Source organism: Papaver somniferum, chromosome 8 (genome assembly GCF_003573695.1).
Source record: "Papaver somniferum cultivar HN1 chromosome 8, ASM357369v1, whole genome shotgun sequence".
In the NCBI taxonomy this organism is placed as follows: domain Eukaryota; kingdom Viridiplantae; phylum Streptophyta; class Magnoliopsida; order Ranunculales; family Papaveraceae; genus Papaver; species Papaver somniferum.
This window is the reverse complement of record NC_039365.1, coordinates 40,911,352-40,922,942: the sequence shown is the minus strand read 5'-3', so window position 1 is coordinate 40,922,942 and position 11,591 is coordinate 40,911,352. Positions and strand designations below refer to the sequence as shown.

At 36.0% G+C, this 11,591-nt stretch overlaps 2 protein-coding genes across 4 annotated transcripts; one reads left to right on the top strand and one right to left on the bottom strand.

The window, feature by feature from the left end:
* The first annotated feature begins 6,024 nt into the window (after positions 1-6,024).
* LOC113306721 (ferredoxin-like) lies at positions 6,025-6,730 on the top strand. The gene has a single exon (XM_026555637.1). The coding sequence runs from the start codon at positions 6,101-6,103 to the stop codon at positions 6,542-6,544; it is 444 nt and encodes a 147-aa protein (XP_026411422.1). The 5' UTR covers positions 6,025-6,100; the 3' UTR covers positions 6,545-6,730.
* Positions 6,385-10,377, bottom strand: LOC113306720 (MLO-like protein 4). 3 transcript variants are annotated; one of them, XM_026555633.1, is made up of 15 exons: positions 10,080-10,377; positions 9,909-9,966; positions 9,540-9,796; positions 9,337-9,453; positions 9,199-9,256; positions 8,958-9,049; positions 8,737-8,811; positions 8,503-8,588; positions 8,366-8,415; positions 8,221-8,261; positions 7,934-8,107; positions 7,804-7,839; positions 7,617-7,684; positions 7,470-7,530; positions 6,385-7,390 (listed from the first exon to the last, which is right to left on the bottom strand). In XM_026555633.1, exons 1-15 carry the CDS (start codon positions 10,200-10,202, stop codon positions 6,965-6,967), a joined length of 1,722 nt encoding a protein of 573 aa, XP_026411418.1. In that variant the 5' UTR covers positions 10,203-10,377; the 3' UTR covers positions 6,385-6,964. The 3 variants fall into 3 exon arrangements, with proteins under 3 accessions (XP_026411418.1, XP_026411420.1, XP_026411421.1); XM_026555635.1 differs by having other exon boundaries at positions 7,937-8,107; XM_026555636.1 differs by having other exon boundaries at positions 9,540-9,748.
* Between the last annotated feature and the right edge of the window lie 1,214 nt (positions 10,378-11,591).

The following is an 11,591-nucleotide window of genomic DNA, read 5'->3' as shown; positions in this document are numbered from 1 at the left end:
ACAGTTCAAGTCGAAATGTTACTTACCTCAAGAGGAAGGATGATGTCTTCGATGTAGCTTGTTACTTCTTCACATTCTTCAAGTCTTAAATTAATACTTGTATGTTTCATTATCCTAATCTTTATAGTCTAACATATACGAAGTTTTCTCTAGTACATAATCAAGCGACTCTTAAATTGTGTTTTGATTCACTAAAATATGACAACCAAACTTGACATACCAACGCTTGGTAGGTTCAACCGAGCTATGCTGTAACAAGGAGGCATATTGGTTTTAAAGTCTTTAATGCAACTTTTAGGTTGTCAAGGACGTCAGCTAAGGGAATCAATTGCGCGGAGTCCTGCTAGGATTCAAGAGGCGTAAGGAGCGCGACTGTAACTGAATTGCTATGACGGTTTAATTCGGTCTCAATTACATTCCAGACTGAAGTTCTAATAGTAGGCTAGTGTTTGTAGCGTATTCATACATTTTGGTGTTCAACTTGGACTAGGTCCCGTTTTTTTTTTTTTTTTGCATTTGCATTTGCGGTTTCCTCGTTAATAAAATCTCCGGTGTCTATGTTATTTCTTTTTCCACATTATATTGTTTATCTTTATAATTGAAATATTACAGGTTGTACGTTAATCAATCAAAATACATATATCCATCATTGTTTGTTGGATTCGACTTGATTGATTTTTGGATATTGATCTTTGGAATCGTCCAAGTACTCTCAAACATAATCAGGTTCACAGACTTGCTTCTGTAAACATTCTGGTTGTGATATAAAGAGATATAAGCTTTTCATATAAGTCCTTAATTGAGATTCATTAAGTTGAACTCTCGGAATTGTATTCGAGTTTAGTCCATACTCCATATAGGTTACCTAAGAAAAAGTTGGTGGTGTATTTTGGTACCCCCACGTTTTCAATGTTGTTTTCATATCTGAAACCAAAACTCATCATGCTAAAACTAACTCTTTTATTATACATTTTTACTATCCTAATTATTGGTCGCAGTCCTCAATTGGTCTCACAGGGGTATTGGTATTACTTTGGAAAGATGGCATGGGATTGAAAATAGTTAATGAAAATAGAAATCGAATTGAAGTATTGTTCATAACTAGTCCTCAAAATGTGCAATGATTACTAACTTGTCTCTATTGAAGTCCAAGATATAATGTGAAGAAGACTATGTGGGAATCTATTGCCTCAAGAAGTGAGAATGTGACAATCCTCTGGATAATCATATGAGAATTGAACATCACCATCCACTCTCAAGAAAAAAATTCAAAGTCAGCACCTCCTCAATCCCACATCAACAAGTGTATTAAGGATATGTTTCTTCAAATCGATCTAATAGCTGTGAAATTCTCGGGTTATCCTTATACAGTACATGGAATAACCACAGACACAACATCCCACGTTTCTACAATATCTTCAGTAGTATCAGTACCACCATCATGGTGATTTTTACGTACACGTGATTTTTATCACCCTGACGCTGATTTGAAACACCACCATCCATGTGCTGATTTTCAATAGTTGTATTTTCATTTTTCTCATCAACTTCCATCTTTTTACTCAGTTTCGATTCATGTTTCAACTTCTTCAATTGCACTTTAAAAACCTTCTTTTTAGTTGGGTTTGTTAATTTACTCTTTAACTTTTTTTTTCCAGTCATAGTCAGCCTGTTTGCACCCACCAAAACAATGTATGATAAGCCCACATTGACTATAGAATTTAGGTCTGTTCAAAATTTCAACATTATTGCCAGAAATATACTTCCCCTTCTGGTATGATAAGGGACTTACCTTTGATATCTTCATAGAAATCGATATCTACCAAAACACTAGCGAAGAAACCATATTCATAACCTATTGTTTTAGCATCAACAACAACATGCGTGCCTAGAGTTCGACAGATACAAAGTAAAACCTCTTCATCCTAGATACAAAAACGGTAAACCATGGAATCTACACAAAACTGTTGCCCTTGAAAATTTCAGCTTCTCAGGATCAAACCTAGATGACCATTAATTCACGAATCTTCAGAGTTTGCTTTCTGTGGAACCATGGACCATCATAACTAATCCTCCTTCTATCGACTTTATTACTTAATTAGATTATGAATTAAACTTTAACCAAGGTATGTGTTAGAGCATTACTCGGTCGAACTCTCACGCGTTACCATCTCAAGCTTGTTTGTCATATTTAGTTGATCAAAACTATAGTCTTGATTTCTAGTCTACCTATAGGAGTTTAGGTCTAGGATACATAATATAGTTGAGCTTTAGACTTCACGACACTCACAACTAAAGACGAAGATCTACTGAAGAACTCAGAGGAACTTCATCAACAAAAGGTATGGGGTGACTAAAACTTATCTATCCTCAGAAGTCTATTATATTCTTAATTGTCTCCTATCGAGACAAAAGTTGTATACGATATAGTCTTTCGTATCATACATATTTGATATTTCGAGACGATTATAACTCGCTTATCTATTTATCGAAATACGTGTTGGTATATTTCTATCTTAGCTACATTCATCATTATTCTTGACTTTATGTCAAATATAATCATGTGGAAATTTCCTTGAAACATCTTACATGATTTGTGTGAGACAGTCATTTGATGTCGACTTGGAAAGTTTCGTATTGATCATTCGATCACTTGAAAATTGCTTATTAGATAATGGTGTGTGTGAGACATCCATTGTCGTCTTCTAAGAATGTTTCAATGATTGAAATGGGAGTTAAGAGCTAAAAACCATGTCTAGATACATTACGATTTGTGTACTAAGTGTCCGAACTGTTTTGATATAATTCAGGACTGGAAACTAAGTTTGCATACCCGTTCGCAAATTGTTTCAACTGTTAAGTTAGGGTACTTAAGTTTGCAAACTGATTTAACTGTTGAAGTTCGGGAACTAAGTTTGTATACCCGTTTGCGAACTTACTCACCTGAGTTTGGTCCGTAACTAAAGTTTGCGTACCCGTTTGAAAACTGTTGGTTTATGACCAATGTTCGGAACTTAGTTTTGCATACCCGTTTGCAAACTTAAGTGGTTCAAGTTCTAAAATTGGCAAAGTATGATTTCATACTCATGAACAAATAAATTTATATAACAGGGAATGCAATCTTTGCAAACCGTGGCTTAAATGTTCATGAATTGATTCTTTTGAATCATTCCGATTTTACTTCAATTGGATCATATATACTTCTATGTGATTGCTAACAATTGAAAAACTCTATGAATAACACAATTAGAATCTTTGATTATCATTCATGATTGATTGATCATCATAATTGATCTAGATGTGTTAGATGAATGTTGATTAGACAAAAGTGTTCATATGGCTAACTTTGGTTAACTACTATTAAACCAACCTTATGTACACGTTTAGGTACGGTTAACCATATCTAAATGAAGCATATTTCATTTGTGTGTGACAAACTAAGTCCATCTAACAGCGGAGAGGTATTGCTTTGGTTTCAAGAAAAACTTAGCTTGCATCTTAAATCAGGATTTCATCTAACGGTGAATAATGAATGCTTTGTTTCTAAGCTAACTAAGCAAACCCTGATTTGAAAGCTATATAAAGGAGAACTCTAGCAACTGGGAAACCTAATCCCCACACCTCCTGTGTGATACTAGTTGCGTACTAGAGTTGGTTCTCCATTAACCTAGGTTTTTCCTAAAACCATTTAGGTTAACGACTTGAAGACTTCATTGGAATTCTGAAGCCAGATCCAACTATTTTCTCTGTAGTTGCATATTCTGATGTTACTTGTTCAACCGTATTGAGTACTGTCTTCTCTAAGATTGGCTCGAGATTTATCTCCAATAGGTAAGATATAAAAAGAAATCACAAAGCTCTTTGTCTCATTCTTTGTGATTCCACAATAACTTGTTCTACTACCATATAGTTAAGTTATTGGAAGTTGATTGATATTTCTAGGCTGTTCTTCGGGAATATAAGACTGGATTATCAATTGGTTCCTGTGCACCTTGATTTATTATAAGACGGAATAAAACTTCATAGGCATTTATGTGGGAGATAGATTTATTTATCTAAATAGACGTTTCTGTGGGAGACAGATTGGTTTGTAAGTCTTCGACTTTGGGTCGTAGTAACTCTTGGTTGTGGGTGAGATCAGCTAAGGTAATCAAGTGCGTAGGGTCCTGTTGGGATTCAGAGGCGTAAGGAACACGACTGTACCTTGATCAGTGTGAGATTGGTTAGGGCTCAACTACATTCCAGTCCGAAGTTAATCTTGTAGTAGGTTAGTGTCTGTAGCGGCTTAATACAATATGGTATTCAATCTGGACTAGGTCCCGGGGTTTTTCTGCATTTGCAGTTTCCTCGTTAACAAAACTTCTGGTGTCTGTGTTATTTCTTTTCCGCATTGTATTTGTTTATATAATTGAAATATCACAGGTTGTGCGTAGTTCAATCAATTGGTAAATCCAACCTTTGGTTTTTGATTGAAATTGATTGACACTTGAACATTGGTCTTTGATACCGTTCAAGTTGTTTCTCATAATAATCAGGCTCACGGATTCTATATGTTTGATTTGATGATAACATTGAGAAACAAAGATGTAACTCTTGGATATATTTCCTTGATTGAGTCTGAGTGTCTAGTTAATTCTCTTGAAATTGTATTGGAGTTGTCTATACATATTTCCAAACGAAATATTGGGTGTGGTTGTTAGACCCCCGCTTTTTCAGTATGAATTAATCATGACATGTTAGCTTTTGTTTGTTTAAATTTCGTTCTAACATCTTCAAAAGCTAGGTTTTTAAAATCCAAACGACCAGCCAAACTGGAATTTCATTGTTCCCTAGCCCTAACACGACTAGGTTTTGGTAGCTTCATCCAAAATAACCGGCATGATTCACCGAAGGTGGATAAGACAAAGAATCAACATCAAACTTAGATAAAACATGTTTACGCTTATAAAAAAGAGACGCAAAAGACAGACCTTCACCATTTCTAGGGCTTGAACTAGTATATTTGTTAACTTCATCTTCTTTCCCATCCATGGAAGAACTAGGTTTAAGAATTTGTTTATCATTACAAGCCTTTCCAGTACTTTGAATGTGATTGGATTTAGCAATCCAAGCACCATTCTTTGTCGTAATCCTGTTCGCATCAGGTGGTTTATCACCTAGATTCACCATCATGAACCAGAGCAATGATCCAAAAGACAAACCAGTTAAGAATTTTCGCAAACCTAGCACCGAAGAAACCGAAACTCTAAGGATTGTTCCGCTAACGATTTTTTAATGCGCTCTATGCGAAGCAACATATTTAGAGGGCCTACATATGTTTCTACTCTTTTGCGTTATGCATGCAGATTATTGGTTCTAGCTAGGCATTGTCACCATGGATGGCAGTCAAATGAGAAATCTCACAACAACAATTTCGAACCATATACTAAGTGACTCTATGGATATAGCATATCCTTGGTAATTTTTCTCTGTTGACTAAATGATTTTCATGCTTCACAAAGAAAAAAAAAGGCAATATGAAATTTGAATTCTTGAAGGCGGAATATTTCTTTTTTCATGTTTGAGTTTTTTTTTTTGGGTTATTATATACTCCCTTCGTCTTAGTTTATTTGCCAAAATATTATTTTGGAAAAACTTGAAACAAATTCAAATTACTTTCACATATGCCATCAATCTTCCAAATTATTTGTTTACTATATTAGTTTTTATATCCTAGTTTTTATTTCTTTCTTAATAATTAGAAAATTTTAGTGGAAAATATTATAATTTCTTGGTACATTTTTGCTAAAAAAACTCCATTTTGACAAGTAAACTAGGACGGAGGAAGTACATTTTTTAGTGAAACCAATATGTTTGATTTTATTTTAAAATTTTTAAAAAAATGGCCAAAATGTAATTTATTGGATAATAAATGGACTCACTACGAGCTGCCACCTCGGCAAGATAAGGTTTCCAAAGAAATTGTACTTAGGCACTGTTTTCACCAATGGTGGCCTTATCATTATCTACTACTAGTAAGCACTAGTACATTACTTGCTCTCTCCTCACAGTTCATCATTGTTCAGATTTCAGTCCAACAAAGAGAAATCAGCAATTCATCATGGCAGCAACTTCAGCTACATTTTCTAGCACCATTAATCTTAAGTCCTCATTTATCAAGCGCAGGCCAGCAGCCAGCCTAGGCTCCTTTGCAAATGTCGGCCAAACTCTTTTCGGATTAAAAGCTGACCATGGACGTATAACTCTAATGGCAACATACAAAGTGAAGCTGATTACACCAGAAGGACCTCAAGAATTCGAATGTCCAGATGATGTTTACATTCTTGACCAAGCTGAGGAACTCGGTATTGATGTTCCATACTCTTGCCGTGCTGGTTCTTGTTCTTCTTGTGCAGGTAAAGTTGTGGCTGGGAAGGTAGATCAATCCGATGGTAGTTACCTCGACGATGATCAGATGGACGAGGGATGGGTTCTAACATGTGTCGCATATCCACAATCTGATGTCACTGTTGAGACTCACCAGGAAGAGGCACTCATGGGTTAATTCTGTTTAAGTTCATTGTGTTCTTTCATGGACGCCAAAAGATGATTAGGAGTTATGCTCCATATATATATGACTTACTCATTATGGTTTTGATTTCTTGTTCAAACTTAAGTTTTCAAGGAATTGATTTGTATGTTTGGAAATAATTGGCAAATGATGAGATTATTGTGTTATTTCTTTTGTTCATGTAATTGCTATTGTAAAGCCAACTTGTTTCATCCTTGTATGCCATACATGGTATGCAAATCATTTGGCTAACAAAAGCTGTATCGCGAAACTGGAACACGATTATGCGCACTTCATATTATAAGCAATTCAAAGTTGCCATAGTTTTTTGGCAAAAGTTATGAGAACATAGCAAAGTTCTGCACATATAAAGAATGAATTCCTAAATCCTAACTCAATAAAGAACGTAACAGTTCATGTCTTCTTAAACAATTCAAGAAGAGTATCCGGTTTACACTCAATTTCGCTCTTGTTGCTATCTGTATTGCCAAAAGGAAGATTATCCGATTCTCTCCTGTCATCTGAATGAGATGAATATTCTGGAATTGGAGAGGAAACATCAAATGTTGGGTTATCTGTTATCTCAAAAGCTGTTTCGTGTTTTTCGTTGCTTATTTCAGGGATGTTGTCTAATGAAGCAATTGAGCTAGACCGAGATAGAGTGCCGGAACCAAGTGTTATAGTTTCGTCTCGTTCATCTATTGTTGAGTCTAGTGAACAAACAGACCGCGTTGTTCGGGAATGTACAGATTCGCGTCTAGTTTTCGCTCTTTTACACCAACTGTGCAGTGATTCTCTTACACTTTCAGCTACTAAGGCTTTTTTACACCTGGAACCCATCTGGAAACACGATCACAAATGTTAGAATTGAATGAATCACAAGTATTGAAGCACATATTGTCGTGTTTGCTGGGTGAACCTGCGTGATAATGACGTTCAGCGGCACTGTGCTATAGCTGCACCAAAACTGAACAAGTACCCTGCATCTCCCAAATGTTATATTGTTATTCATTTGCACCGCGATCACTAAAAAGCAAGTTATGTCGGAAAAAGAAATCAAGATTACCCCGAAACCAAGCGAATTGTGACCATTGCGTGGTTCTTCATGAAACAATCTCGCTGCTTTAGTCCCCACTAGAAGAAGAAACAAGATTTGTTCAATAAGACTACATTTACTAATAGCAGATTGTTGTGTGTCAGATATACGCGTTATAATCAACTTGATAGCACAAACAGGGCGTCCATAATCTTACCAGAGACCATAGAAATGTCGCCATTTCAAAGGCATTCTGCATAGACAGAGATGAAAAATCCATATTAGAATGATGCAACAACACGCAGAATGAATAACAGCGAAACGTATCAAAGGCGCACATTGAGCACAACCTGAAAGGAGATAAACTGTATCAACCATAGCAAAATTTCAGGTTTTCTGAACCAGAAGTGATCGTCACGTGGTTTTACTTGCCCCGTTCCTGCAGGACCTGTTGCCTCCACGATTTCAAGGGCTAATAGGGACACAACATGTCTCAGTTTTGTGCCCACCAACATGACCAGCTTTATCATATGAACCATACATAACATGGAGAAGTATTAGCAGAAGCTTTGAGAGAATCAAACAAATTTTACTTGGTTTACAGGGAGAGAACGAGTAAGTTTGTTGCGCTTACGATAACAGGGATGAAGGAGAGCCAGAAGTAGATGTTAAGTCCTGACGGAACATATAGAGAATTAGTTGCATTCTGAACTGAAAAAGAGCTAGAATGTGAAGAAAATGACTGAAGTTTCAGTTAGGCGAACTAGTGATAAACTTACCATGGATATTTACAAAGATGCATAGTATGACATAACCCCAAAGAGGCCAACTGCAAAACAAACAAAGAAAAATCTGAACTTGTGAACTAGAGGAAATTTTATATGTTGAACCAAACCAAGTCTTTGTAGAGCGTTACCTGATACCCACAATTCCATGAAACTCGTCCTCCATGCTTCGGACCATATACTTGTGGAAGTCGTAAGAGAGTGGCAATTTGTGATTCTGAATGGTCATATTAAGAGAAAATGAGACATTGCTCCAAACTAGTTTTTCAAAATGTTCGGACACTTATGAACTAGTGAGTGAACCTAACTCCAGGAGAAACTCTGGTAAGCAAATATGAAAGGATTTCAAAATAAAAGACACTTACAGTGACGAAGCCCAGTCGTAATGCAAAATAGTCTGCCTTCTCTATGGAACTCTTAAATTGCCGAAAAAAGCAAAGCTGCATCACAAGTCATTTCCCTTAGCAACTTTGGTTTACTAAACCTCAAATATTCATCCATTCAACTAACACATAGAACTGAGCTGCATTTTGATACGAGAAAAACAGAGAACGGAATGAAACAGGCACAGGTGTAAGAGTTTCACCATCCATATGAGAATGCTGCTCCTACTCCATGGATGAGATGTCTGATGGGAAATAAACGTAGACTGCCGCCTCATTATTTTGTACCTCTTTGCTAGGAGGGGAAAAAAACACACTTTCAAGATTATAACGGTCAAGGCATTATACTAGATTTGAGTGATTTGGTATAACAATTTTCTAAGGAATTATCAGATAGCTCAAATGAAGCTTCAATTAGTGTTGGTCTCTTCAATTTTTTCTCACCTTGCATCTCCACGGCCAATATGTATGCCTGGCTTTCCCATTTCCTCCAGCTATAAATCTATTTGAAAAACAGAAATCTTCATAACTTTATTACACTGTAAGTGAGTTTCATAGAATAGCCAAGAACAGATAACACACCTTATACATAGCCAAACCAATTGCCACACCACTATAGACTACATGTGTTATTCCGAGAACAAACAAGAACCGGTGGAGTTGCTCGAGACCTTCGTACGAAACAAACGGTTCACGCCCCTACACAACAAGAATAATGGAACTGAGTATCACAACTGAAGTAAACGAACCCGTGAAGAAAGAAATTAAGCACAGAGAAATTTTACCTTACCGCAGGTATGTGACGGTGGTACTGAATGAACAATATGTTCTGATGGATGTTTACTGGCAACTGTATGATTTGAATGATGTGCGTCTTCTTCACGGATTAAATGCTGAATTGGTTTAGGTTGATGAAGTCCATAGTCTTCTTCTGAGCAAAGATAAAACCGACTATCGAAAAGAGATGAATCAACGCATATCTCAGATATCCACCCTGCCCATTGTACCAGCAACAAAGATATAAGCCCAAGAAACATCAATTCTGAAAACAAACATGAAAAGGCAGGGAAAATTTAGAGGTGAGTATTGGAATCCAATTCGATGATCCAAAAAACAAATGAAAATCACTAGTACAACTGTACAAGTAGAATTACCTTCTTTGATCTTTATTAAAGATGTTAAGAGAGCTTTCCTCCTTGTCCTCTTCAACCACTACAAGAGGGACAGCAAAGAAAAAGAGAAACAAATTTGTCAGTTGACTGAGAATCCTAAACTTCATTCTATCAAATGCTTGTCTCTAAATTCTAACTTAAAAACTTGCGAACCTTTCCGCATCGAATAATAGATCTCTGGGCAGCTAAACAAACAAAAACCATGACAGTAGTAACAGTAGCAACAGCCCATGTAGGAGTTTCTGCTAAAGACCTTCCTTCTAATGAACTCTCCATTTTTTTCCAACTTTCACAAGAACACTCGCTTCCGTATCAATCACTTGAGGTAGTTAGATTCATAAGGTACTTAAATCAGACAACCATTTCTATTTTTTGTTTTTTAGGCACCACCCCGGCACCCCCTTTGTCTCTGACTTCCCCAAATCTCCATTAGTTATATATTATCCTTCTTCTTGATATTCATTGAAATTGCTGCAGAAGATGGTGTCTTCTTTCTCTCTCTGATTCTTTGCAATAGCTTACTGCCTTCCTCTTGTCTTTTCTCTTAATTGTTACGTGCAAAACCACAAAGAACGGCCAAACTCACATGTTTACTACTAAGAAAAAGTAATTAAAAATGCTAAGTCCAATTAGAGAGAATCAGAACAAATGAATTCTTTCTTATTTAAATGAGTTTCAAATATACAGATGGGAGATTATTTGATTATGTTATATGTGATGAAGGCAGCAAGGGAAACAATACTTGGGACAGTTAGTGATAGACAAAGCAGTGAGGTCTCCTTACAACTGTTCTTTTTTTCCTTCCCTCAAGTAATGTGGGAACTGCTGAGAGGTTCTTTAAAAGACAAAACAGTCATGGGTTTTTGTTATTGGCCATGGTTAGTTATTGGGTATCGGGCAAAGGTTGAGATTTATCAATATTTTCATTTGTTGTTTTATTAATTTAGTACAAAGGAGTATACTAGTTTTATTTCATTTTGTCATGGAAAATCGTAAATGTGGATCCCTCATCTTCGCAACTGTGATGCTTTTCATTTTTAACCCACATTTTAATAATATGAATTCACTTAATATTTTGTTTTCTCAATTTTTACTCAGAAGAGAAAAGATCTAACAAATAACTTGTTAACGATATTTCTAGAAAATTTCTTAATTTACACGACTGCATTATATTTGAGATGCAGACGCCCAAAAATGGGAAAAATATCGTTAGGTCCTTTTTTAGGTTGGCCTATGTCAGTTTAGTCCTTTGGAAAAACACCTTTACTTTTTGGTCCATAATTATTTAAAAATATTAAATGGACAAAAGTACCCTTTCGTGTTAAATTCTACTTATTTTTTTTGTAGCGGTTCATTCTTCAAAATGAACTCCTGTTAATTTCTACTTATTTTTTCAGAAATCACCTAAAAAAAACCAGAGTTCATTCCAGAAATGAACTCCATATAAAAGCCTAAAAAAACGACGAAAAAACATACAAATCTTCATCTTCTTCGTCGTCTTCAACAACAGCAACAACAAGACAAAGATCTAAAAATCAAGATCTTCAACACCAGCAGCAAGACAAGATCGTCATCTTCATCTTCAACACGAGCAGCAAGACAAGAGTTCATTCTTTTCAGATCTGATGTTAGTTCATCCTTCGCAGCAAATATCAATATCGTCAT

Excerpts from the sequence above, each read along its gene's own strand:
- LOC113306721 (XM_026555637.1), top strand. The coding sequence starts at position 6,101 with ATGGCAGCAACTTCAGCTACATTTTCTAGCACCATTAATCTTAAGTCC.
- LOC113306720 (XM_026555633.1), bottom strand. The coding sequence starts at position 10,202 with ATGGAGAGTTCATTAGAAGGAAGGTCTTTAGCAGAAACTCCTACATGG. Across the intron at positions 8,262-8,365 it reads CATCTTTGTAAATATCCATG|GACTTAACATCTACTTCTGG; the intron begins GTAAGTTTATCA and ends ATGTTCCGTCAG. Across the intron at positions 7,391-7,469 it reads TGAACGTCATTATCACGCAG|ATGGGTTCCAGGTGTAAAAA; the intron begins GTTCACCCAGCA and ends TCGTGTTTCCAG.